Raw genomic sequence first — 27,074 nt, forward strand, 5'->3', positions numbered from 1 at the left:
TCTGCAAAATATTAATCGAAAATCGATAACAAAAATGATAACTTTGCTGCGATAATGTCGATAACGACAGGGTTGCTCCGATAATTTCGATAGCGATAACGTTGCTCCGTTGCTCAAAATATTTAATGAAATTTTTATAGTTTGTACACAACAATATTTTTTGAACATTGCTATTTGAATGCGAAATGTCGCTGTTACTTAATTTGGAGACTCTTAGACTCCACCAGGAGGAGGAAAAACGTTCAATGCTGAGCGGGGCCAGTAAGAACAACCAGGATTTAATGCTCGATATATTTGAGCGGTCCGTAAGTGTTCACAGTTTTTTGGCGGTCGTACAAACCAAACACCTTTCCCAATTACAGAAAGTGACCATTGAAGACCTTAAGCGCCAGTATACTTCAGATGAGGTAAAGGCGCTCTGCTTGCGGACCAAGTTACAAGTAAATATGACGCACCTCAATTGCGTATATGATGCCAAAAAGAGACTGGACGCGAAGGGACGCCTGGCAAACCGTTCCAATCGTTTCATTGATAAAATGTTGGCCAAAGCAGTCAATCGCCGAATGGTTTCGCCCTATTCCGATGACGATGTGGCTAAATATAAGTACCTCAATCTTTGTGAGTTCAAGAAGGACAATAACATTCGGTTGGATTGTTGGAAAAAAAGAAAGATGGACAAATCATTAGATTTGCGCGAGGATCAAGATGAACGCCGATCTCTACCCACACCTGAAAACGAGGCAGTACTGAATAATTTGGAAGAGGCTTCTGCAATTGAAGCATTTAGCGTGGATGGCATCGGCGATGACATCGAGGAGGACGAAGCCGATCAAGGGAATACCAATGAGATTAGCAATGTATCTGTGCCTTCGACACAAATAGTTGCCCAACCTGATTGGCTCCGGGAGATCGATGAGATCAATTCGGAATCCATGACTTTTTGTTCTAATGAATTGCTTCAGACCCAGAGTCAGAGTCAGACTCAAAGCGAAGGTCTGGGCGCCGACTACGTGTCATTTAATACTCAAGTCCAAACCACATCCACCCAAGATTCGGCTGCGCATATGTGTTTGTAAATCCCAGACGCGTAAACATTAGAATTATGATTTAGTTAAGAATGAAGTTTTGTGTTTTGAATAGAATCGTCTGTTATTGAAGCATTTAACGTATATGGCATCGGCGATGACATGGAGATTAGCAATATAGCTGTGCTCAGGCAGGACTGGATAATTTGGAAAAGGCGTCTGTTATTGAAGCATTTAACGTAGATATCATCGCCGATGCCATCCACGTTAAATGCTTCAATAACAGACGCCTTTTTCAAATCATCCAGTCCTGCCTTAGGCACAGCTATATTGCTAATTTCCATGTCATCGCCGATGCCATCTACAGCCATATTGCTAATCTCCATGTTATTACGTGTCATTTAGTACTCAAGTCCAAACCACATCCACCCGGATAAGTCTTTGTAAATCCCTGACGAGTAAACAGAATAATGATTTAGTTAAGAATGAAGTTTTGTGTTTTGAATAAAACTGTGTGTTTTGTGTTTTCTTTAAGTTTATGTATATATATATGTATGTCTACTAAAATGAATAATAAAAAATAATGTCTTGATTTAAAATTTCGCTGAGATTCTGTTCCACAATGTCTTGAAATTGTTAAAGCATGGGTTTTTGGTCATTTTAGAAATTTATTTTGATACTGTACAATTTGCATTTTTCAAATAGGGTTATAAAAATTGCCTTAAACCTGTTTAGGTTTACATAAAAAGTTAAAAATCTATACTTTTAAAATGTTAAATTGGACAAAAATCACGTAAGTCAAAAATATCATCGACAAACTATATACAGTTCTTATATGTAACAATACATATTTCTAATCGAAACAAGGATAAATATTTTTTGCTCACAAATTATATAAAAGGGCGGGGGGAAGTACAATTTTAGTTTTGTATTTTCATTTTGATTTTTGTCTTGTAGTGTATCCTAAGGTTAAAAAACTTGAACTAGACATTATAATGATATATATTTAATATGTATGTGTATATATATATATATATACAAATGTACATTTTGATGGAGTGTGGCAGGTGCGTTTGGGGGTGAGGATTTATACAATTCAATTGGATCTCGTTTAAAATTCTATAACAATCCTGTGCTATGGGAAATGATCAAACATGAACTGTTCCATGAACAGGGACTCCGAATGCTAGTTGGATGAGTTGTTTTCGCCCAGCTCGCTAACCGAAATGGTCATCTTCTCCTCATCTCCACTATCCTCATCGTCATCATCTTGTTCGTCCATCTCCAATTCGTCATCCTCTTCATCATCTTCGCCATCTTCCTCGGTCATTTCTTCGTCTTCGCCTTCTTCGCCATCATCCTCCTCCTCGTCATCGTCTTCACCAAAAGTATTTATGGCTCCATCTTCCTGATCCTGCTGTTGATGGGCAGCTGGCAGTTGAACAATTGTGGCTCCTCCGGGCGTTGCCGTTACAGTTGAGCCCGCAACCGTTGCGGCTACACTTGAGGCACCACTTCCGGCTCCAGTGCCACCACCACTGGCTCCAGCAGGCAACTCAATGGTCACAATGCCACTCATTGTACTAATTGTCTTGGGGGCATGCTGTTTCTGCTCCTGCTTGATATTCAGATCGATTTGTTCCACTCCGGAGCGGGTCTTGAAGTGGGTCTTGATGTGCTTAGATAGGTGATCGCTACGCATGAACTTCTTGTTGCATTCGCCGCACTGGAAACGCTTCTCCCCGGTATGGGTGCGTCTGTGCCGCTGCAGCTCATCCGACCGAGTGAATCGTTTGCCACAGAAAACCCAGGAGCAAACAAATGGTCGTTCGCCCGTATGCCAGCGTAAATGGGCACGCAGATGTGAGGTCTTGCCGTAGACTTTCTGGCAACCGGGAATATGGCAAATATGCTGACGCTTACGATCCGAATGCTTCTCTCCATCCGTGCAATTGGGACAAGTGCAGGCCACACGCTTTAGACGGGGTTTGATTTCCGGAGCCAATGCGGGTGTAGCCGCCGGTGCACTTCCAGTGTCCACATTGATATTGACACTGACAGTGGTTTGGGTGGGCGGATTCACAGGAGTTGCTGTTGTTGCCGATGCGGACACAGTGTTTAAATGGCTCGTGGTGTTATTGCTGATGGTTGAAGTGTGCCTTATACTGGCTCCAGTTCGTGAGACCATCTGACCTCCAGTCGGTGCTATCGTTATTTGAGTGCTAATGGGTTGTGTCTTGGTTAAGCTTCTCGAGGAAGGAACTCCTTGAGCCTGGGTAGTTGTTGGTGTCGTAGGTAAGGCTGTGATTTGAATCGACGCCGGAATAGTCACACTGGCTAGGGAATTCCCTTCAGATTGTATGAATTTAATTTGTTGAGTGGTGGTGGATTGCGGAGGATGGACTGAAGGAGGAGGAGGAGGAGGAGCAGCAACAGGTGCTGAAGTAGGAGTGGGAGTAGGGGCTGGAGCTGGAGTTGGGATGGGATTCAGATTATCTGGTGGTTCCTGTTTGATGTGAGTCAACATCTGATTGGGACTTTGGGGTTCCTGTTTCGGTTGGGTTAAGCCAGGTAGCTGACCCATCAATTGCTGTAAATTGGCTGGCAAGTTGCTTGGCAATTGATTTGCTTGTATTATCTGTACTTGACCCAATCCGGGAATATTTTGTATTGGTAAAGCCTGAAGATTGGGTGGCAGCTGCAGTGGAGTTAGTGTAGGAGCAGGCGTGGGTGCAGGAGCGGGTACAGGAAGTGCATTTGGTGGTGCAGATGCTCCAGCGGACGGAGCAACCGAATTCTGTCTTAGTTGGGTAGGAATCACAGTCAGTTGCTGACCCTGTGCATTGGTGATTGTAATCGGTTGATTCGCTGGCAATTGTCCACCTGCTGACGCCTCATTGATGGCCTGTAGAAGCTGTTGTTGTTGTTGTTGCTGCTGCTGCTGCTGCTGCTGGTGAGGATTCTGTATGTGAATGATGTTGGCATTGGGTGGCAACTGTGGATATGGCATGGCCAGTTGCACCTGCTGAATCTGTCCATTGGGCGTCACAATTTGCGCAATTTGTGTAAACTGCGGCATCAACTGCATCTGAGCATGACCGGGCAGTGGAAGTGTCTGGGCTTGCATGAGGTTTGGCTGAGGTGCTGCAGCAGTTTGTACTGGCACATGAACTGTTTGGTAAATGGTCTGACCATTTGCCGTCTGCATTGGAATCTGAACGGCCACCGTCTGCTGCTGTTGTTGTGGCACAAAAGTGGGTTGTTGTGGCAGAGCGGCGGAGGGAAACTGCAGCAATTGAGGACGCAATTGTATCTGGCCATTCTCCAGCTTTACTGCGTTTACTGCGCTTCCTACTCCCGCGCCACCAGCGCCGGCTCCGCCTAAGAGATTCGTTAAATTACCCAACAGACCATTGGCTGCAGCCACAGAGGTAGGTATCTGTAGATTGGTTCCCGGTATAGTGAATGTACCACCACTGCCATTGGGCGCCGTATTTCCGGGTACTGTCACCTGCTGCTGTTGCTGTTGTTGTTGGTGCTGTTGCTGGGATTGGACTTGTTGCTGTTGTTGTTGCTGGTGCTGCTGCTGCTGCTGAATGAAATTTGCGACTGGAATGCTAAACAATTGAGTTTGCTGTTGCTGCTGCTCCTGGCCCAATCCATTAATCGCCGTTGCTGGCACCTGCTGCTGCTGCTGCGGAGCTCTCACAATCTGGCCATTTGGGGTAATAAATGCCTGCTGTCCATTGATATTTACCGCCTGAGCTGTGGCCAGTTGACCCATTTGGGCATTTAGATTGGGAATAAAGATGGCCTCCTGACCATCAATATTCACCGTCTGCATGGGCATCGGTTGGACAATCTGAAACATATTTTGGGGCAGACCAGTCGTGGCACCACCACCAGCAGCGGTGAATTGTGGTGGCATCTGGTGAATATTTATTATCTGCTGCATTTGAGGAACCGAGATACTAGCAGGTTGAGGACCACCTTGAGTGGATTGAGCAGGTTGAGGACCCTTGCCCGTGCCGCTGCTGGCTGTTGTTGTTGTGGCACTCTTATATTGCAGCATACTTATTCCGTTTATGCACTTTACTATTCCCAATCTTTGACTGGTTTTTTTAGTTATCCATTTTTTCTCCTCACTATAATCTTTTCTTTTCGTGTTGTTGCGACGCTCCCGTCTTTGATTGCTCTTTTCTATTTAAAAATTAACTTTACATGCAGACACACACATACACATATATATAGACAAATGCAAGGGCACTTTGTTTACATTTCAATATGCCAATTGTTTTGTTTTACAATTAAAACCGACACAATTTTACAACGAATATAAATTTTTTATAAATTTATTTTTTTTTGTTTTGACAAACACAAACGCGACGGGTACAACTCGAACTTGGTTCGAAGACGTGAGCACAACTCAAACGATATGTTATCGAATAAGTAACATGGTCACACAATTACGAGTGTCGAACACTCTGGTAACTCTGTGGTAGTTTTTTTATTTTCAAAATTTGTGTTTTGGTGTTCGAATGCAACAAAACAATTAACGCTTTAACTAACATAAAAGCATTCAAAGTACGCTTATTTTAGAATATTTATTATAATATATAAAATCAATTTATTTAAACAACATGGAACTAAACTTCAGCAGAGAGCAAGAACAGATCTCAATTCCGATTCAGACGGTAACAAAAACTTTTTTTCACTATGTTGCATTAAAGATCTCATAGCAAATATCATCATTTTCAGATTAGATCATTAGATCCCTTATGGACATTGGAGAAAGTAAGTAAACTATGATAATGATAACCCTGAGAACAATTCCTAACCATGTTTATCTTATCTCAAATAATCCATAGCAAATCTTCGAAATTTACGGTTGAATCTATGTTTAGACTGATGAAAATTTCGGTCATACACCAGGAAACTAGTTTATCATCGATTCATTTGTTCTGTTATTTTTTAAGCGGTTAGACGGCTTAGACAATCCGCAATGTCCGCAAGCGATTTTATTTTAGGAGGAGTGGCTGCAATGGGGGCCACCGTTTTTACAAATCCCCTGGATGTGATAAAGACACGGATACAGCTACAAGGAGAATTGGCACGTCGTGGAACTTATGTGGAACCCTATAAGGGCGTAGCTCAGGCTTTCTATACGGTGGTAAAAAACGATGGACTATTGGCCCTGCAACAGGGACTGGTTCCATCTTTATGCTTCCGCTTTGTAATCAATTCGATCAGGTAAAGAATGCTTTTTATACACTTGTTTATATTACAATCCATTTTAAGAATAGTTTCCCATCCGAGCAGATTGGGCGTTTATTCAATAGCTATGGATAACCATTGGATGCACACAAAAGACGGAGATGTCTCCTACGGCTTGGGACTATTTTGGGGTGCCCTGGGCGGTGTGACCGGTTCCTTTGTCGGGAACCCTTTTTTCCTGGTATATAGAAATTACGTAAAGAAGCAAAAAATGAAGAATGATAAGATCACATGCTCTGTTGCTTACAGATAAAGACACAATTACAATCTCAGACTGTGGATAAAATTGCTGTCGGACGTCATCGTCATTCCCATAGCTCGATGGTGGATGCCATTCGCACCATATTCCATAAAAATGGGTTCTTTGGTCTGTGGCGGGGATCGATGGCATCGATGTATCGGGCCACAGTTGCCTCCAGTGTACAAATCGCAACCTTCGGCAAAATGAAATCCCTGCTACACGATAACGAATGGATCACTCGACCAACCAGCATATCCTTTTGTTCAAGCCTATTTGCTGGAACTTTTCTTGCAGTGGCAAGTACACCACTCGATGTGATTGCCACCCGTCTATTTAACCAAGCAGTGGACTCCAAAGGTCGTGGTCTCTCATATAGTGGTGCATTGGATTGCTGTCTCAAGATTCTGAAATCTGAGGGCATATATGGTCTATACAAAGGATTCTGGGCCAACTATATGCGTGTAGCTCCGCACACGACGTTAACTTTGGTTTTCTTTGACGAATTGGTTCATCTCAAGAATCTGTTTATGTTATAACGATATACAAATATATGTATTTCTTGATATCACTTAATAGTATTCAGTATTTTTGACAATTATTCGTGTTGAAAAGTTTTTGTATTTTATATTTTTTTTTTTATTAAATACACACTAGTTTACCGAACATTATCAGTGCATTTTAAAACTTAATATGTATCTTAAATGGACGATGCCGAATATTCGGTTGGGAATTTGAATGTGTGCTTGCCAGTTGATTGGACTGAGGGCAGTAAACCGGCATTCGGAATAATGTTCCAGGACAGAGATAAGGTCACATTACGATTGTCCTTCAAGCCGTTGCCATCGTCCCAGAAGTAGTATTTGGTATTCATGTTCTTGAAGTCCAACACGGCATTTTCGCCACGCAAGATGATCTTGTCCCAAAGAACGACTTGATTTAATTGATTCGTTGGTGTCTTGTATTCAGCTGTCAAATACAGGAACAGTTGCTTCACATTCCAGTTGAAGATACTGGTGAGATTCGTCTCAAGATCAAAAGTGATGAAGCCGAGGTCATGTTTCTCCCGGGATGCACCATAATCGGGAACATTTTTTACCAGGACACGGACAGTATTGATGTTAGCATCGGTTCGGTAGTCCAGAAAAACGGTGGACAGAAAGCAGCTAAATGTTAGACAAGCTAGCACACTCAGCGAGTATGCCACTGTAGCATTGCCTCTAGTTAGTACCGTGTGCATTTTTTATTCTAATCCTGAGTTTCGGCTAAAATCAAATGACACGTATTGAGTAAAAAATAATATTTGCTGCCAGCAGTGTTGCTAATTCACTTTTTTTTTACGTCAAATCGAGCTGCGGGAATTCTGGCTTTTTTAAGAAGATGACACAATCGAGGTTTTTAGTGGTGAGTGACTGAACGATACCCAACATACAAGCATATGTATGTGTATATATTTTTTGATATTAAGATTTGCGTTGAATGTACGTGATATTGAAATGATTTTGTTTTTTTTAAGTATTCAAAGAAATAGAATAAAAAAATTGTAAATTATATCAGCATTCTTTTACCATCCATTTAAAGAAAATTTAAAGTTATTGATTATTAATATTTTCCATAAATCATTTGCAACACCGGTCACATTTGATTCTGTTAAATTTTTCCAGTTTACCATCACTAGTAGAGACTACGGTTAACAGTGCTCGTAAATGATGCTGTTAAAAACATCCCTGCATCCGGAATAATATGGCGATCCGAAACTCTGATGAAAGACAGAGAATTTTAACGTTGCTGAAAATTTGATTTATTTGCTATATATTTTAAACGGTAATACGCGGAAATATCAGAATTGTGTTTTAAATTCAGTTTTGCATGTATGGTGCTAGTTATAAAATGCATGTAGTACATATAAATTGGTGAAAATTCGCATCGGAATAGTAGAAAGAAAAATTTTCTCTTCATTTCTTCTACTCATTAATTCGCCTTCGTCGCAGTCGCTGCTGTCGTCGTCTTTTCGATTTCGACTTTGGCGTGTGCGTTTCGCTTGGTCGATGTGGATATTTACCTCTCGCTTGTGCACATTAAAATGTCCCAGTTCAATTCACTGTCATTGTCCTGTTGTCTCGCTCTGTAGCAATTCGGGGTCGCTGTAAAAATGTGTAAAGTGATTTTTTATTCGTTCGGGCGAAGTCGAAATTGCTCGAAAAGTTTTTCTTAGTTTTTTTATTAGTAATAATTTGAGTGTTGCAGTTGAAAATATATAAATCTTGATAAATCGAATTAAAATGCAACAAACTTGACGAGCAGTGAAAACGCCTAGAGCGATTATATAAATCGAACGCAAGGCACGCTGAATTAAGTTCAAATAAAACTAAATTGCGCATCGTTTAGGATAAAAAAGCAAATAATTTTTAACAAAAAACGATTTCCTCCTCTCGTATCTGTATTTCTGTGTGTTCATGCATGTGTGTGTGTGTGTGCGTTTTTTGTCTTTCTTTTTTTTAAATACAAATGTGAATTAGTTGAGCATACGAATGAGCGTGCATGGTGAAGAAGTGAAAGAATGCCGAGAGTTGCCAGACTTACAATTTGTGCGTGCGTGTGTGTTTGTGTGCCCTGCCCTCCCCGCATATTTGTATATATATAATATATATATATATAAATATATACTCTAATCTCGAAGAATCAATAAAATTAAAGCAAAGCACCCCTTTCAAAATTAATAATAATTCTGAAATAAAAAGTAACATTGGCATTTTTGTCGATTAATAAATTTTCGTTAGCTGCCCGCAGACAAAATAACAGAAAACATCAACAAAAATGTCAAATTCCTTTAAGTAGTATATTTCGTTAAATATTTTCTATTCTAAAATCAACCGAAACTAAATCAAATTTTTCATTTGTCTCACATTTTCCAAAAAAATTAAAATAAAAAAAAAATATATATAAAACTATAAAATACTAGGACGCGAATTAAGAGAGAAATTGAAAAAAAGAGAAAAAACGAGAGAGTAAAATGAATAATGATGCGAAAAATCATGAATGCGATGACTTAAATCTGCACCTGAATAAAAAATCAAAAACTACAAGTAAAAGCAACAACAACGCGACAGCTGCTTCGTCTGCCACCACAACAGCTACAACAACAACACCATTAGCAGCAGGAAAAACAACTGCCGCTGCCGCCAACATTGCCATACAGGTCAATTATAACGGGACACGCATAGCAGCTGCTAGACATTCAATAGCTGCGGCAGAGCTCCTTCATCTGGCCAGCAGTAGCAGTGGTAAAAAGAAGAGCAACAAGAAGCATGAGGATCTAACACCGATGTCGAAGGGCAATTCCAAGTCGTCAGCATCATCCACAGCCACAACAACAAGCAGATTAAAAGTTAACAACAACAATCCAGCCACTGCCAACACAACAACAACAGCCAGCAACAAAAACAAAATGTCGAAAACGTTGCCTAACGAAACGGCGTCACCGTCAGCGGCGGCTTTTATAACAGCCGGCCCAACTACCACGCCCACACCCACTTCAATACCCCAAGGGGCGGCGGCGGCTGCTCCTGTCACCACCACAACAGCTACATCTACAACAACGACCACAACGAATGCCGGCAGTTGCACCACTGCTGCCACCAGCACCACTAGTAGCAGCAATGGCAGCAACAGTGGAAATGCCAGCGGAGCTGCAGCTAAATTTCGTGCTGCAGTTGCCTCAGCGCCTGCCAGTGCCGCCGCCTCAACAGCCACTGCCTCCGCCTCCGCCGCTTCTGCATCCGCCAAAAAGACAAGGGCCGCCTATGCCGCCCTCAAACGTCAAGTGGCCATGCAGCAGCAGCAACAGCAACAACCTGGTGGTCCTCCCTGCTCCTCCACTTCTACTACATCCGGCGCTTCAAGCAAGGATTCGGCACATTTGAAATTTGCTGCCACCACATTGCTAATGGGCGCTGCTGCAGCTGCAGTCGATAGCAACGCTGGCGCTGCTACCACCGCTGCCGCCGCTGGTGCCCTCAGCATGAGCCTCAATCCCGCCGTGGATGTGGCAAATGCGGCAGCCGTTCTCAAACAAAAATTGAAAGACGCCGCTGCTGCTGCTGCTGCCACGTCATCAACATCGAACCGTTCTGCCTCATCGTCTCTGTCATCGAATGCCTCCTCCCTGTCGTCATCGGTGGGCATTGTGAATGCCATATCATCGGCCTTGCAGAATATAATCACACCTGATACGGATACCGATACCGAATTCTATCCGCAACCTGTACCCACAGATCTATCTGAATCTGAGGAGGAGTCCGTATCCGAGGTAAGTGAATGAATATCAAAATTTAAATCCATATAGATTCATCTTCATTTCAACTCTATACCCCTTTATTACTCTCTGCATATCTATGAGGAGTCTTAACTGCGGCTTTAAACAGATTTCTTAACATTTAAATTTTAAGAAAAGATTATTTCACCTGTAAAAGGATTTTTTTTTTCGATAAATCCAAGACACATGTCCTTCTATAATTGTTTGTCCGATGTCTATAATCTGATAATAAAAAATAGCTATTAATACGTCTACGTAAGTTATTCCGCATTTAATTAGCTTTCCTTATTCCCGGTGGTAAGGGAGTACCGGGTAATATCAGGTTTTTTGTTGGTTTATTGCGGATGGAGGGAAATTACTGTTTTAATTTTGCAAAAAACAAAGTTCAATTTTATAAGAGGGGGAGATATTTCTATATTTCCGTTTAGTCAGTCGTGTCGGCCCGTCCCTTGGCATTGGCTGGTTGCCTGATGATTAATCAGCTGTTAAACGACGACTGTTTCAAGTTTTTTTTATGCATGCCTATGCTTGTATGTGTGTACAAACTTTTTCTTTGTCTAGCATTGAACTAAATGTTGAGAACCCAATAAAAATAAAAGCAAAGAAAGGTCATTAACCAAATATACAAAAATGTCTTAGTAGTAGTAATTCGATCTGACCCTCGACTTCTTAACCCGACCTCCCGCCCACGTTATATGCCACTTTTTGTGTCTTAAATTCTCTAAACAGCAGCAGCGTGACACAAGACAATTTCTCGATCTGGCAACACTGATCAGGTCTTTATGTTGTTGTTGCCGCTGCCGTAGTAGTGAAATCGTGTGTGAAGAGAAAATGCGCAAGTGTGAAGAAAGAGAAAGATAGATAGTAAAAAAAAATAATAATAATAATAATAATCATGGTCGAAAGCAACGTACATGGAGTGAGTGTAATGAACTTTCGTGTCATTTAAAAAATAAATATGACAATTTTGCTAGCCAAAAAATAATGGTTCATATTGAGTTTTCATTTTCGCACACACACACAGAAATCCACACAATGCCCGTAACGAGAACGAACGACGGCAAACCCACGAGAACTGCTGCTGCTGTTGTTGCTGCGACCGTTGATGAACTCGTTCATCGCGTTGTTGATTTTCCAGAGTTCTTTCTTTAGCTGCTTCTTCTCGTGCAATTCAAAAAAAAAAAAGAAGTAAATTGTGCGATTTTCATGTTAATTTTTTTCGTCTAATAAAAGGCGTAGGTGTAGTAGCACACGCACACCCAATTTAGCATACGAATACGCCGCTCGGTCGATGTACGTAAATACATACATATGTATGTATATATATATTTGTATATGTGTGCGGACTGCAATGGACACTAGCAAGTTCCATGACTCATGCAATTCTCAAAATTCCAAAGAAAACATTTTGGTTTTAGTTTCTTCTCTTTTATTGTTGCAGAACACACACGCACACACACATCCATGCATTCATGCATCCATGTGTGTCTGTTTCGATATTGTGCTATCGATTCTTCTCATCCTCTCATCATCTGGCAACCTTGACAGTGATTTTAAAACTTTTGTTATTATGTACTTTATTTAATTTTTGTTGTTTTCTTTTGTCGGTTTTATATTATTTATATATTGTTATCTTTTTAATTTAAAGTTAGCTGTGTGTGTGTTGTCAACTTTTATTACGATCGTTAAATTATTTTTCCAAAATTTTGTTTTTTTTTTAATTAGAAATATTCCCAACAGTTTTACAGAGTTTTGAAAATGGTTAATTGTCGGATTCAGTCCATTTTATTGATTTTTATTAACGTGATGCGGAGTGCAAGATTAACATTGGAATTTATTTTACGATTCCTTGTCCACCACGTAAACACTTTCGACACCATATCCTTCCACTCACTTCCCCTGCTCCTGCCTTCTAACTCTCTACCATTGAAATTTAGGCCATTGGCAGCCTGCTATTTGACCATGTCCGTGTCTCTTGCCTTTTGCCATAGCCATTTTCCGCTTTTTGTGATGTGCCTTGAGTTTAAATTTTATGATTTATGTATATGTTTTCTTTCGTTTCTCTTTTTATTTGTAGATCCTATTGGCATTCTTGTGTTTAAGGCCAGATCTCCTGGTAAGTTTCTCCCCGCGTTTTAATTGCCTCCTACTTCAGCTCTCTTTCTCTCTCTCTTACTAAAAACAAAACAACTAAAACCATGCTACAAAAGTTACGTTTAACCCCACCAAAATCAAATAGTAATTGATTTATTAATTAGTGCCATTAAATTAATTTCTAATCCCAAGAAAGTACTCCTGCCTTTCGTGTCCAATTACACCGAATTTGTTGCTGGCCTTAGACAACAAGAATGTTCTCCTGTGATTGATTGATGTTAAATATTTAAAAATATTAATACATATTTTAATTTATGTTATACTTTGCTCCACTCGTCTAATTCTAGCTTTCGTTATCGTTTTATTCTCTTTCTACTCACCCCCTTTTTTCCCTATGTATTTGCTCCAGCAAAAAACAATGTTATTTATTTTGTTATCTGAATTGTATTTTCAGGACGATATACCCGAGTCTGATCCAGACAGTTGCCCCCATGAAGGTGAGGCACGTGAGGATGAAGACGAAACGGAAGAAGAATCTGAAGATTCGGATGAATCAGCCGAAGACGAAGAGGATGAGGAGGAAATTGGTGAGTCTCTGCAAAACTCTAAAAGATAAATCTATTTACTACTTGTTTTTTTTTTCTTTGTTTCGATTTTAGATGTTCTGCAAGACAACGATGCAGACGATGAGGAAATTGACGATGAGGATGAAGAGGAAGATGCGCCAGTCAGTCCTTTCCTATTGGACCCCAATAACAAACGTCCAAGTAATCTCACCGCCCTGCTAGAGGCTGCAGCTATTGAAAAGCCACCGGTTTTGCGTCATGCCACCCATGCCATCGATGAGACCAAGCAGGCTCTGACCAAAATGCGCTGTGCCAATAGTCCGCGTGATAAGAAGTATGTTCTTTTATCATCTGCCTATACCCTTACTCTATTGTAATTGCTTTCTCTCTGTAGCAGTGGCTTCTCTCGATCCCTTGTCGCCGCCTGCACGGACAATGATGTCAACACGGTTAAACGTTTACTCTGCAAGGGGAATGTAAATCTTAATGATGCTGCCGCTTCCACGGATGACGGCGAGTCCCTGCTGTCAATGGCCTGTTCTGCAGGATACTTTGAACTGGCCCAGGTAAGGGATATGATTTTCTTTTGAGACTCCTGTCGTTTTTAATATACGTATTTCTTCCTTCCCCCTTTCCCTTGTTCGTTTAGGTTCTATTGGCAATGTCAGCAGCCCAAGTTGAGGATAAGGGTCAAAAGGACTCGACACCACTGATGGAAGCTGCCTCTGCTGGTCATTTGGATATTGTGAAATTGCTGCTTAGCCACAATGCCGATGTTAATGCCCATTGTGCCACTGGAAACACTCCACTGATGTTCGCCTGTGCCGGTGGTCAAGTGGATGTAGTAAAAGTGTTGCTAAAACATGGCGCTAATGTTGAAGAGCAGAATGAGAATGGACATACACCGCTAATGGAGGCTGCCTCGGCTGGTCATGTGGAAGTGGCTAAGGTAAGAGCTTGGATTATCTATCTAGGGGGAAGAGCACATATATTCATTAAATGATTATAATCCGAGATTTGAGAGCAACGATATGACATGAATCGAGTTATTGATTTGTTGTACCAATATCTGTGATTTACTTTGATCTTATCTGATATACATACCCATGTATTTCCATTTATCAAATATATATGGTATTTCTGTTTTCCCATTATAATGGTTTCTTCTCTGTTGCAGGTGCTTCTCGAGCATGGAGCTGGCATAAATACCCACTCGAATGAGTTCAAGGAAAGCGCTCTTACGCTAGCATGTTACAAAGGCCACCTAGATATGGTGCGTTTTCTACTGCAGGCTGGTGCCGATCAGGAGCACAAAACCGATGAAATGCATACAGCCCTAATGGAAGCTTCTATGGACGGTCATGTAGAGGTGGCACGTTTACTACTCGATTCGGGTGCTCAGGTAAACATGCCGACGGATTCGTTTGAATCTCCTTTAACTCTGGCCGCCTGCGGTGGTCATGTGGAATTAGCTACTCTGCTCATTGAGCGTGGAGCTAATATTGAGGAAGTCAACGACGAGGGCTATACTCCGTTAATGGAGGCGGCTCGCGAGGGTCATGAGGAGATGGTTGCTTTGCTGTTAAGCAAGGGAGCCAATATCAATGCAACAACAGAAGAAACGCAGGAAACTGCTCTAACCCTTGCATGTTGTGGAGGCTTCAGTGAAGTCGCTGCCTTTTTAATCAAAGAGGGTGCCAATCTAGAGTTGGGCGCCTCGACTCCGCTTATGGAAGCTTCGCAAGAGGGTCACACTGATCTGGTACGATTCCTGCTACAAAATAAAGCCAATGTCCACGCGGAGACACAGACTGGAGACACCGCCTTAACGCATGCCTGTGAGAATGGTCATACGGATGCAGCCGGAGTGCTTTTGTCCTATGGCGCTCAGTTGGAGCACGAATCGGAAGGTGGCCGCACGCCACTGATGAAAGCCTGTCGGGCTGGCCATCTGTGCACGGTGAAGTTCCTCATCCAGAAGGGCGCCAATGTTAATAAGCAAACAACCAGTAATGACCACACACCCCTCTCTCTGGCCTGTGCCGGCGGACATCAGTCAGTGGTGGAATTGCTGCTGAAAAATAATGCCGATCCCTTCCATAAGCTCAAGGACAACAGTACCATGCTTATTGAAGCCTCCAAGGGCGGACATACGCGAGTTGTGGAGTTACTTTTCCGCTATCCAAATATCTCGCCCACTGAATTAGCTGCTGCTGCAGCGGCTAATGCCGGACAGACTCAAGCGGTGGCAGCTGCCGCTGCTGCTGCTGCGGCTGCAGGCTCCAATCAGATGCGGCTGATCAATTCCCAACAGCAGAAGATTCTTCAACAGCAACTCCAGCATCAGCTACAGCAACTCAATGCTCCACCCGGTCTGCATGAGGTATCCGAAGCAGCAAGAGCCTCCAATCAGCAACTATTCCAGCAGCAGCAATTTAGCGCTGGAAATGGCCAATCCGCCAATGTTGTCACACTAGGAGCAGGAGACTTTATGGATGCTGCCGGTGAATTGCAATTGACAGCTGCTGCGTCTGCGGTTGGAACTGGTGGCACAACCGGCACCAGCACGACAGGCAGCGAGGCTGGCACAGAGGAATTTGGTATTTCTGGTGTTGGTGGCATCGATTTAACTACTTTGGGTGCCCAGCAGCAAGAGGGGCTAATTGCCAAGTCACGGCTATTTCATTTACAACCCGGATTCGAGCAACAACAACAACAGCAGCCTACGACGACCGGACAGCAGCATCTCTGTAAGCATTTCGATCTTGATATGGATCATATTAATGCATTACAGCCTCCTCAAAAAGCTGCTCCGCCCCCGCCGGCTCCACCAGTTATGTTCCATACTGTTTGCCAGCAGCCAGTGATGCAACAGCAACCTCAACAACAACAACACCAATCGCAGACTAAACTCAAGGATCTGTTGTCGCGTAAAAATCGTTCACACGCCGAAGTCGAGTTTTCACCCTCGGAACGAAATTCATCGTCCGAGCAAGTGCGTTCTCAACCTTTGGGTGAAGATGGTAAATCACCGCCCCAATTCGCCTATATAGCTGGTGACGATCCGCGTCTAGCACGTCACCGTGGCTTTATGCAGGAAATGAAAAAAGGCGAAGTGCCACCAGATAATAATACTGTCGAACTGACTAGCGAATTGTCCTTAAAAGGTAAGGATGCCAAACGAAATGCGAAAACAACCTACCTATTATTAATTAAATAATTTATTTTCGAAAAGGTGATAGTGCTGCGACTGCCGCATCTGAAGTGGAAACCAACACCACCGGCTTGCAAATGCCAGCAGTAAGTACAAATGACAATCGCATCCTTAACTTTAGTTATTTATTTTCTCTCTGTGTGTATGTATTTCTTCAGCGAAACTCTGGCTCCGCCATTACCCACTCTTCGGAAGTTCTCCAGAGCACTGCCATCAGTGATAGACCCAAGGTGAAGGCTACTAATAAAAACAGCCGCAAGCAGGCAGCCGCCGCAGCTGCTGCTGCCGCCGCCGCTGCTGCAGCGGTACAACAACAACAACAACATAACCAACAAGTACTGCCAAATCTGCAGCAGAATCAAATGGTGTCCATTTACAATAATTTGGTAAGTTTCCTATTAATCAGCGGTCTGCGCATTCCTTGACATAATTTTTTTAAATTTTATTTTAGACGCATCTTCAATTGCAACAACATTTGCAGCAACAGCATCTGCAGCTAATTCACCAGCGAGTGGCCATGGACAGTGCAGCAGCTGGAGGAGCATTATCTCCGGCTATAGTATCTTCGTCTTCTGGTGTGGGAGTGGCAGCATCCGCTGCCGTGGCGCCAAATGTGGTTTACTCTAATTCACCAGCCTCTCCATTAGCATCACCCACTGGTCAAAATAATAATTTTGCCGATCAACAACAACAGCTGCAACAACACCAGCTGCCTATTGGTGTGGCTCTGCAACATAAGCCAACTATGGAAGATTTTCGTGGTCTGCTGGAGACAGCAGTCAATGAATCAAGGGGCCGCAATGATCTGACTGCCATCAATGCCTCGCAATTGAATTTCTTCAAGGATGGCTGGCATTATCTTGGAGTGCAGAATTTCTTCGGAGATCAACCCAAGTCGCCTACTGAGACGCCGCCTGAAATGGAAGAAATTACCATGTCGCCGACTGCTGTCGAGGGTATCGACCCAGCCGAAATGAAGAATCTGGCTACATTGTGCTCAGCGGCCGCTGTGGCGGCTGCTGAAGCTGCTGCTAACAAGAAAAAGGACAATGCTGAAAATGTAGAGAGTGATGGTGAGGGCGATGACACAAAAAGTGGTAGTGGCGGCGGTGATGGTCAAGTTGAAGATGGTGACGAGAATCTTTTGCTTCCCGATCCCATTGATCTGGCCACTGCTTTGCGTGATGATGGCATTATTGTCGAAGTTGATGAGGATGACGACGATGAGGAGGATGATGAAGATGATGACGAAGAGGACGAGGACGATGAAGAGGATCAGGAGGACACAAATAGCGGTGAAATTGAGAAAATCAACTATGATGATGAAGATGCCGAAATCGATGGCGATGTCGATGGTGAAGTGGATTACATAGACGAGGATGAGGCAGGCGGCGACGATGACATTGATGATGAGGACGATGATGAAGAGGACGATGAGTTCTTCATGAATGTCAATGATCCCAATGCTGCTGCAGTTGCTGCCACTGCAGCTAACAATAACAACAACAATTCAAAGAGTATTGGATCTCTGCCATTGAAACAACGTAAAATGTCGACACGTATGGAAAACTTGATTCTCACCAAACCCGAAATCTTTTCCCAAACGCAATACGATTTTCGTCAAGATCTAATCAATTCCGAGCTAGTACATGTTCTGCCAAGTAATCTTAAGGCAGCTGCTGCCAACAATGCGGCTTTAAATACTGTACTCCATCAGCAATTGGCGGCCGCTACAGCAGCCGCAGCCCATGCCAAGGCAGTTCAGCAGAAGCAGCAACAACAACATGCTGATGGAGACCAAGCAGGCCCAGGTGGGATTAGAGGACTACAGGTTTACCCAACAGGAGAATCTGATTATTTGATTTTTTGTGTTCTAGAAGAAGGCGGCGGCAACCCAGGCGATCTTTACCCCGGACTAGAGCACTTTGCTACTGATGGCGGTGATGGGACCCAGTATGATATTACTGAAATGGATGATATATTCCAGGTACTTTCTCATACTAACGAGCCAACTCTACAGGTTAGTTCCAGCGATCTTAATTTGCTGGTAATTACCATGTAAACCAAGTGACTTTCCGATGCACTTGTTCCTATATTGCTGATACCTTAACGCCATTTTACATTTTTGTCTAATCTCAGGAGCTAGCCAGCAATTTGAATTATCCCGAATTAGCTGAATTCAGTTTAAATCAAATGTGCAAGGGAAGGTTTGCTGGAAGTTGGGCACAATCGGCGGCCAAATGGACTGGCCAAGAGCAGCTTGTTGGCGTGGTACGATCGCCGGGACTGGTAAATCCCAGCGATGGCTCACAAGACCCACAGCAGCAGCAGCGTCAGACAAATCTTGTCCTCTTGGACTATCCGATGCAACAGAATGTGCCAATCGATCAGCGTCTCCTTGAAACAACTGAAGAGATGCATTTGCAAGTGAGTATCAATTATTCTCTACATGTTTTCTCTTTACAATTTCGTTATAATATTGCAGCAACATCAGCAAACATCCACTCCTTTGTCATTGTTGCCTTATGGGGATGGTCAACAGCAGGAATTACATTCGGCTGAGTTTCAAGAGCAGCAGCAACTGGCCATTGATAGTGATACAGAACTGAAGCAGCAGTTACAACAATACTCGAACGCACGTATTATAAAAGCAGTTGCCTCACAACATCAACAACAACACCAGCATCAGCAGCAACAGCAACATCATCAGCCGGCCACCAATTTTGTGTATAATATGGAAAGCGGGGATAAGAATGCTCCTCAGCCAGTGCAGTTGCTATTCCAATTGCCTCCCAATATCAATCAACAGCCGAGTGCTATTAGTGTCGATCAACAAGCTGGAGATCAACAACAACTACAAATCGATCAGAATCAGACTATATTCCAACATCGAGCCAGTGGCCAACAGCAGCGTCCACCTACACAGGTTGAATTGGAACAGGTAGCTCAGGAATTGTTGATACAACAGCGACAGGGGACGGGTTCTGTTGTTGGTGTCCAAACCTTACTCACCGTACCTCCTCCTCCGCGTATGCCGGCACCGTTTGTCCAGCATCAGGTAAGACATTGAATTACGAACCTATCGAAAGATTGTTGTCTTATAATTTCTTTAAATGCTGCTGTGTAGGTGGCTACTCAAACGCATCCAGCTTCAGTAGTTGTGCCACAGCCCGCTGTAGGACAATACACACAATTCGCTCTACAGGCACCCCAGCAGCAACAACCGCAGCAACAACAACAACAACAGCAGCACCAGCAACCTCAACAGCCACAACCACCAGGCCAAGGGCAAAATGAACTTTCTATTTGGCCTATGACAACGCCCACGCTTACCCTGAATAGTGGAGCTAGTGCTACTAAATCAATGCCAGGTGGCATAGCCAAAAAGGCAATTGACAAGCAATCGCGTAAGGATCGACGTTGCTCTGGATTCCGTCAAACTCCAGCGGGAAGTCAAGGTATATTATCCGTAATCATCTTACCATTATAATTGGTATTTCTCTAATCCAAATTCTTTTTCTCACGCCTCTCTCATGCAGTTAATACAAATCAGCATTTGCAACCCGCAACGGCAGCTGCTCAGCAACAGGCGCAACTGCAGAATCAATTGGCTGTGGCCGCAGCTGCCAGTGTCGATAAGACCATTGAGATTGATTCGGAAACAGAGTCCAATCACGATACCGCCCTAACGCTCGCTTGCGCTGGCGGTCATGAGGAACTAGTTGAGTTGCTTATCAATCGTGGAGCAAATATTGAACATCGCGATAAAAAGGGCTTCACTCCTCTGATTCTGGCCGCGACGGCTGGCCATGAGAAGGTTGTGGACATATTGCTCAAGCACAATGCTGAGTTGGAGGCCCAATCAGAGCGTACCAAGGATACACCTCTGTCACTGGCGTGCTCTGGCGGACGATACGAAGTGGTCGAATTGCTTTTGAGTGTTGGTGCGAATAAGGAACATCGCAATGTCTCGGATTATACTCCCCTCAGTCTGGCCGCCAGTGGTGGATATGTGAATATCATAAAATTACTGCTTAGTCACGGAGCTGAGATTAATTCCCGCACTGGCAGTAAGTTGGGAATCTCTCCACTCATGTTGGCCGCTATGAATGGCCATACCGCAGCCGTTAAACTACTTTTGGATCAGGGATCAGATATCAATGCACAAATTGAGACAAATCGCAATACGGCTTTGACTTTAGCCTGTTTCCAAGGTCGCCATGAAGTGGTTAGTCTGCTGCTTGACAGAAGAGCCAATGTAGAGCATAGGGCCAAGACAGGATTGACTCCGCTAATGGAGGCTGCCTCAGGCGGATATATCGAAGTTGGTCGCGTGCTTCTCGATAAGGGTGCCGATGTGAATGCAGCACCAGTACCAACATCCAGAGATACAGCGCTCACAATTGCCGCCGATAAGGGGCATCAGAAATTTGTGGAGCTTTTGCTGTCGCGAGGCGCCAGTGTTGAGGTGAAGAACAAGAAGGGTAATTCGCCGCTTTGGTTGGCTGCTCACGGTGGCCACTTGAGTGTGGTGGAATTACTTTATGATCATACTGCCGACATCGATTCCCAAGATAATCGCCGAGTATCGTGCCTAATGGCAGCTTTCCGCAAAGGACACACAAAAATAGTCAAGTGGATGGTTCAGTATGTCTCGCAATTCCCCTCGGATCAAGAGATGATTCGTTTTATTGGCACCATTAGCGACAAGGAGTTAATTGAAAAGTGCTATGATTGCATGAAGATTCTACGCAGTGCCAAGGAAGCTCAGGCGGTAAAGGCAAATAAGAATGCATCGATTCTGCTAGAAGAGTTGGATTTGGAGCGTACACGTGAGGAAAGTCGTAAAGCGGCCGCTGCCAGACGGCGTGAACGCAAAAAGAAGAAGAAAATGGAAAAGAAAGAGGAAAAGCGACGCCAACAACAAGGTGGTAACAATGGAGGAGCCGGAGGTGACGATCAACAGAACGACGATGATGATGCCAGCGATAAAGATGATGATTCGGATAAGGACGACGAAGATGATGAAGCTATTCAGCCCGTCCGCGAAGAGGGTGACTCTGGCATAGATCAGGGATCCTGCTCCAGTGGCGATACTAAAGCAGCTCGTAACACTGCCACTCCAGCTGGACAGCAGATTGAAGCCGCCGTCAGTAGTGTTAATCAATCCAAGAAAAACAAGAAACAGCAGCAGAAAAATAGAAGCTCCACAGCAGATCCACCGACAACAGCCGCCTCAACAGTCTCTATCACTGCGATACCCGCTGTTGCTGCGACGCAGGTTGCTCATCAAGCAGCCACCTCCACTGCAGCATCATCCGTGTTCAAGGGCGGCAATGTCATGGTCAAGAAGCAGTCCACCATTGATACTGTTAAGGCAACAAGCATGACTAAACGCCAAGTGGACACCAAAAAGGAAGAGTCACAACAACCTGCCAAGAAAAAGGATTCAAGTGGCAGCAGCAACAGCTCTAGTAAGCGAGAAAAAGAGAATCTGGCTCCCAAGGAGTCGTCGTCGTCGTCGTCGACCCAACAGTCAAAGTCCAATCAACAGCAGTCTATATCATCCTCCTCCGCATCTGCCGCTAAATTCACAAATAGTGAATCCACAACAAATATAAATGCCGCTGGTAACACCACCACTCGTAAATCAGAAAACGTCAAGGCTGCCTCAGCGACGTCCACTGCCACCACTACCACTGGCACATCGGCGAGCAAGCGTAGCGAAGTGGACGGTTGGAAGGAAGTGGTCCGCAAGAGCAGTGCCCAACAAACAGCGGTAAGCCCTGCTCCCGCCTCTGTGATCGCCTCTAACTCAACTACTAGCCTGCAACATCATCATTTGGGCAACAGCAGCAGTAATAGTTCCAGCTCTCTCTCAGTTAGCACAACGGCAGTGCCTCCGCCTCCCGAGATGACATGCAAAAAAGTTCAAGTTCCAGTGAATGCCATTTCTCGCGTTATCGGACGAGCCGGCAGCAATATAAATGCCATTCGGGCAACAACTGGAGCCCACATTGAGGTAGAAAAACAGGGCAAAAATCAATCGGAACGATGCATTACCATCAAGGGTCTAACCGATGCCACTAAGCAGGCGCATATGCTTATATTGGCCCTTATTAAGGATCCCGATGTTGATATATTGCAAATGCTTCCCCGCATCAATAGTAGCATTAAGGCGGCGGCAGCATCATCGGCATCAGCTAGTGGTGGCAGTGCCGCCGGCGGTTCCTCCTCTACTCCCATGTCTGTTGGTACATGGGACAATCGCACCGCTGCCAATGTGGGCAGTGGAACTGTCTCGAGTGTTAATAACTTCTCATCTGCTGCATCAACTACATCAACATCGTCAAGTTCATCGGCAAGTTCTTCCACACCAGCGGGAGGAGCCACATCTTATACGAATTCGCACAAGCAACAAATGGCCAATAAACCACAAACCGGACGAAGCGGTGGATCCTCCATCACGTCTGCCGTCAAGACAAATGGAAGCGGTAAATTGGTAACGACTGTCTCTGGTGGTGGTGCATCGACTCGCAGCCAGAATACTAGAGGAGGCGGTTTTGTGGGTCAACAACACCCACAGTCTGCTAGAGGCGTTGGTGGTGGTAGTGTTCCTGCCAATGGGTCGAAATCCAAGCAGGATTCAATTGTTACATCATCGAAAGCTTCATTGCCACCAACCCAGCAGAAGAGTTCGAATGCATTGGGTAAGTCGACAAGTGCACCGACAACTACAATCCCGAATTTCGCAAAAGCAGCGGCCGTCGCCCAGTCTTCGCCCAAGAAGGTTGACTCCACACAGCTGGGAGGAGGAGCAGTTATCTCGACTGGAGGACGCAGTGGGGTAGTAGCTCCATTCGGTCGTGGCAAGCCGGTGGCATTAGCATCCACAGCATCATCAGCTGGTGGCGTGAGCCAACTAGGCAGCGGCAACAACAACAATAATAACGCATTGGCTGGACCAATTGGAACCTTTAACGTGGCAGATGTGGCGGCAATTAATGCTGCCGCAGCAGCAGCTGCAGCCACAAATAACAACAACAATGTGAAACCCATTGCCCCGCCAAGCAAAAGGATTAGCTCACCCACACAGCAGCAGCATCAGCATCAGCAAGGTCAACAGCAGCAATCCCAATCCGCTGGAGCTGGAGTAGGAACAACTACAACCAGCACACAACAAACTGTGCCTACCGCAACGCCCCAACCACCACCATCCGCACATCAACAACATCCACAACAACTGCAACAACCACAAGGAACTTCTCAACAGAATCTTGTGATCAATACGCTGATGAACACAGCCGGTGATAGCTTTAGTGCCCAATTGGCAGCCAAATTATCGAATGCCTATTCCTTGTTCAGCGATTATCATCAATCGCAATGGGGTAAACTGGTAGTGGATCAAGGGAACAGTGGCGGAAATGCCACAGCTGGAATTGGTGGCAATGGAGTAGCCGGAAATCCATCGGCCGGTGTTGGAGCTGTTGGTGATGTTTTGCCCCAGGCGGATGCCTCAAAAGCCCCTGGCTATAATCGTAATATTCTTAGTTCCCCCGTGGGCAGCTCGAAGTCTTCATCGAATCACTCAACATCGCCACCAGTTGGCAATGTGATCCAGCAGCAACAGCAGCAACAACAACAACAGCAGCAGCAGCAGCAACATTCAGTACAGGCTCAAAATCATCAAAATGTTCAGCAATCCCTTAATATAATCACCAGTGGTCCTGGCTCTACTTCATCAGCAGCCGCAGCAGCATCTGCTTCCCGATCTCCCATGGTTGTGCCAGGAGGAGACGGCAGCAATACAGCCCCGTCCATGAATGGTACCCAGGCCGGATTATGTGAGGCAGCTCCCGCTCATTCTCCCGGAGTGATAAAACCACCCTCTGCCCCGGCACCCATTCAGAGGCCTGTCCAAATGCAAATATCTGCACCAGATGGGGCTCCTGCATCCACGAGTGGACTCAGTTTCGGTGCGATTGGTTCAACTGGCGTTGGTAATCCCACAGTTTCAGCGGCAGCAGCAGCAGCCGCTGCTATGATCGATCGACAGCAGCAAAATCTTCAGAGACTCCTCTACGATAAGCAGCAACCACTGAACTATCCCATTGATCAACAGCAACAACAACAGCAGCAGCAGCAATCGTCGCCCTACATTGTGGATGGGAATAATATACTGCGACTGAATCACCGCGCTTCTGCCTTCTCCCAGGGCAATAGCAAGCCTCAACAGCCGCAGTCGAGTATGACTCAGCAGCCGCCGCAAGGAGGCAGTGGGCAAGCGAATATGTTTGGTAACCAGCAGCCATCTAGGCAAGCACCAGGCGGCGGTGGAGCAGTGCGTCAGCCTGGCGGCGGTGGACCGCCTCCTGCAACCAATCAACGTTGGTATGGCGGCACCTTGGAGTATCCCTCATATACAGGACGCGATATGCTACATTTGGAAAATGTTGCAATGGCCGGATTGGGTTCTCCATCTGCCATGTCGCCAAATCACGATGACTTACGCAAAATGCCGCGTCCAATCGGCACAGAACGAGCCGCTTCGTGGAAGTACAACAATTTCAATGTGGCCGCATCAGCGCTCAGTATGGATGATGCTTTAGCCAGCGCAATGCCGCCATGGGCACATGAGCAGAAGGGTGGTCAGCCCGCTGGGTTGCAACAAGGGCCACCGCTGCCTCCTCAAACACAGCCCAATTGGTTAAAGCAGCAACAGCAACAATATAGGCCCTACAACAACGGGCCCTATTCCCAGCAGCAGCAACACGAGCCCTTGAATGTGAGTATGGTGCAGTCAATATAGGGGAATGGTAGACTTATTTTGGTATTCTTATTCTTCGCAGATGCCCATGGACTATCACAATATGCAGGGGCCAACGAATCTTGGACAGCAGCAACACCATGTCAATCTAATGCCGCCCTCATATGGCTTTCAGCATTTTGTAGGTGCTCCAGGATCAGTTGACATGCCGCACATTCCCGACAAAGTGGAGGTGTGGGATCATCATGATAAACATGTAAGTTTTATCAACTGCCTCCACTATCCTTACCCACCTGCCTACGAATTGGTGATAATTTGCATTTTCTGTCTTTTTTAGTTGCCCTGGGCCAACTATACCACAAACTGGTCGAATTGATGTTACTCGGAAGATGAGCAACATCAGGTGGATGAGGAGGATTGAGGTCAACATTTATTCTCCCTTCTGCATCTTCATACCTGGACAGAACGACGAATAGTAATAGCAGTACAATGATTTAATGCAAGAATCGATTGCGTGTTTCTACATTTTCTATTCGGCTACCTCTACCAAACCAACTATTATCCACAAAAAAAGCGCGCGCTTCTCAAGAACCGATCAATCAGCAAAATCAGCAACAACAACAAATACAACGAGATAACCATCTTCCAAATGTTTACACCTTAACACACTCACACACGCGCCCACCCCCAACCACTTGGCTTTGTTCATGAGTTTTTTCTTTCGATTTTATAATTTTCTAATTTCCTGGCAAAAACATTTCAAATTTTTGGGAAATTAAGCAAAATTATCAATTAGAAAATTGAAAGAAGAGAGTACGAGTTAACGGTGCGACTGGACAGACAAAGAGAGAGGGGAGGAGCAGGAAGAACAAGTAAATGGCGCCGGCGTTTCCATCAATAACATAATATATATATGCCTGGCTGCAATATATCATTATTTATTTTAACTCTAATTTTTGATATCCCCTAGTTCTTCTGTTTGGGGGGAAAGCATGAGATGAAGTAGTGTATTGTAGTCGGGGTAGGATTCACAATGAAAAGGAAAACACTTGAAAAAAGAAATAACCATTGCGAATAAGGATATGAAAATCGAAAGCTACGAAAACTACACAAATACTTACCTACCTACCTACATATAAACACCAACACACACACACACACACACACACATTGAAAATTGCATATACATACATATATATATATATATATACACACAAACACAAGAAAACTAATTTTAAGCTAGAAATCAGTCTTATGAATGAAACATTAAAGTGAAAAAAGGAAATTATTTTTTTTTCTTAGCTTCCTAGCTAAACAACAAATACCACAGTACACATTACTAAACCTCCCGCTTATACATACTTACGTACTATATTAAATACGTATATATATATATACACACAAATATATATATATATATGTATTATTAATAAAAATGCAAGAAATGAATGTCGAAAATTTTACATTTTAAGGTCGCGAAATTTTCTCTTTCTATTCTTCCCGCCCATACACTGACAGATGCCGATAAACACATATATATTTTAAACTTCTATATCCCATATCTGGTTTCCCCGATGAGAC

General features: G+C 44.1%; 5 protein-coding genes across 16 annotated transcripts; 3 read left to right on the forward strand and 2 right to left on the reverse strand.

Moving 5' to 3' along the window:
- Positions 1–79: 79 nt before the first annotated feature.
- On the forward strand, positions 80–1,530 carry LOC6647851 (telomere-binding protein cav). Of its 2 annotated transcripts, none has more exons than XM_023178516.2 (2): positions 80–305; positions 363–1,530. In XM_023178516.2, the coding sequence occupies exons 1-2, from the start codon at positions 186–188 to the stop codon at positions 1,074–1,076; spliced, it is 834 nt and encodes a 277-aa protein (XP_023034284.1). In that variant the 5' UTR covers positions 80–185; the 3' UTR covers positions 1,077–1,530. The 2 variants fall into 2 exon arrangements, with proteins under 2 accessions (XP_023034284.1, XP_023034285.1); XM_023178517.2 differs by having other exon boundaries at positions 234–301.
- Positions 1,531–2,110: 580 nt separating this feature from the next.
- LOC6647850 (transcription factor Sp2) lies at positions 2,111–5,363 on the reverse strand. Its single transcript, XM_002069754.4, has one exon. It carries the CDS (start codon positions 5,095–5,097, stop codon positions 2,212–2,214), a length of 2,886 nt encoding a protein of 961 aa, XP_002069790.3. The 5' UTR covers positions 5,098–5,363; the 3' UTR covers positions 2,111–2,211.
- Positions 5,364–5,424: 61 nt separating this feature from the next.
- Positions 5,425–7,813, forward strand: LOC6647849 (solute carrier family 25 member 35). Of its 3 annotated transcripts, none has more exons than XM_047013701.1 (5): positions 5,425–5,719; positions 5,784–5,819; positions 5,894–6,275; positions 6,324–6,480; positions 6,549–7,813. In XM_047013701.1, the coding sequence occupies exons 3-5, from the start codon at positions 6,028–6,030 to the stop codon at positions 7,074–7,076; spliced, it is 933 nt and encodes a 310-aa protein (XP_046869657.1). In that variant the 5' UTR covers positions 5,425–5,719; positions 5,784–5,819; positions 5,894–6,027; the 3' UTR covers positions 7,077–7,813. The 3 variants fall into 3 exon arrangements, with proteins under 3 accessions (XP_046869657.1, XP_002069789.1, XP_046869659.1); XM_002069753.3 differs by having other exon boundaries at positions 6,345–6,480; XM_047013703.1 differs by lacking the exons at positions 5,425–5,719; positions 5,784–5,819 and having other exon boundaries at positions 6,219–6,275; positions 6,329–6,480.
- Positions 7,153–7,873, reverse strand: LOC6648063 (signal peptidase complex subunit 3). Its single transcript, XM_002069752.4, has one exon. It carries the CDS (start codon positions 7,775–7,777, stop codon positions 7,238–7,240), a length of 540 nt encoding a protein of 179 aa, XP_002069788.1. The 5' UTR covers positions 7,778–7,873; the 3' UTR covers positions 7,153–7,237.
- A 1,626-nt stretch (positions 7,874–9,499) lies between these two features.
- LOC6648062 (ankyrin repeat and KH domain-containing protein mask) lies at positions 9,500–26,387 on the forward strand. 9 transcript variants are annotated; one of them, XM_023178748.2, is made up of 17 exons: positions 9,500–10,846; positions 12,930–12,968; positions 13,401–13,533; positions 13,606–13,846; positions 13,907–14,078; positions 14,162–14,461; positions 14,690–16,679; positions 16,748–16,812; positions 16,885–17,112; positions 17,178–18,537; positions 18,604–18,746; positions 18,866–19,153; positions 19,212–19,784; positions 19,854–20,184; positions 20,266–25,511; positions 25,576–25,749; positions 25,831–26,387. In XM_023178748.2, the coding sequence occupies exons 1-17, from the start codon at positions 9,551–9,553 to the stop codon at positions 25,867–25,869; spliced, it is 12,618 nt and encodes a 4,205-aa protein (XP_023034516.1). In that variant the 5' UTR covers positions 9,500–9,550; the 3' UTR covers positions 25,870–26,387. The 9 variants fall into 9 exon arrangements, with proteins under 9 accessions (XP_023034516.1, XP_023034519.1, XP_023034517.1 ...); XM_023178751.2 differs by having other exon boundaries at positions 9,507–10,846; positions 18,604–18,713; XM_023178749.2 differs by having other exon boundaries at positions 9,507–10,846; positions 18,607–18,746.
- Positions 26,388–27,074: the final 687 nt, after the last annotated feature.

The sequence above is a fragment of the Drosophila willistoni genome, chromosome 3R (assembly GCF_018902025.1).
Source record: "Drosophila willistoni isolate 14030-0811.24 chromosome 3R, UCI_dwil_1.1, whole genome shotgun sequence".
NCBI lineage: Eukaryota > Metazoa > Arthropoda > Insecta > Diptera > Drosophilidae > Drosophila > Drosophila willistoni.

Coding starts and splice junctions, on each gene's coding strand:
- LOC6647850 (XM_002069754.4), bottom strand. CDS start 5,097: ATGCTGCAATATAAGAGTGCCACAACAACAACAGCCAGCAGCGGCACG.
- LOC6647851 (XM_023178516.2), top strand. CDS start 186: ATGTCGCTGTTACTTAATTTGGAGACTCTTAGACTCCACCAGGAGGAG. Junction 306..362: donor TCGATATATTTGAGCGGTCC/GTAAGTGTTCAC, acceptor TCCCAATTACAG/AAAGTGACCATTGAAGACCT.
- LOC6647849 (XM_047013701.1), top strand. CDS start 6,028: ATGTCCGCAAGCGATTTTATTTTAGGAGGAGTGGCTGCAATGGGGGCC. Junction 6,276..6,323: donor TTTGTAATCAATTCGATCAG/GTAAAGAATGCT, acceptor ATCCATTTTAAG/AATAGTTTCCCATCCGAGCA. Junction 6,481..6,548: donor TCGGGAACCCTTTTTTCCTG/GTATATAGAAAT, acceptor TGTTGCTTACAG/ATAAAGACACAATTACAATC.
- LOC6648063 (XM_002069752.4), bottom strand. CDS start 7,777: ATGCACACGGTACTAACTAGAGGCAATGCTACAGTGGCATACTCGCTG.
- LOC6648062 (XM_023178748.2), top strand. CDS start 9,551: ATGAATAATGATGCGAAAAATCATGAATGCGATGACTTAAATCTGCAC. Junction 10,847..12,929: donor AGGAGGAGTCCGTATCCGAG/GTAAGTGAATGA, acceptor TTTTATTTGTAG/ATCCTATTGGCATTCTTGTG. Junction 17,113..17,177: donor TGTCCATTTACAATAATTTG/GTAAGTTTCCTA, acceptor ATTTTATTTTAG/ACGCATCTTCAATTGCAACA.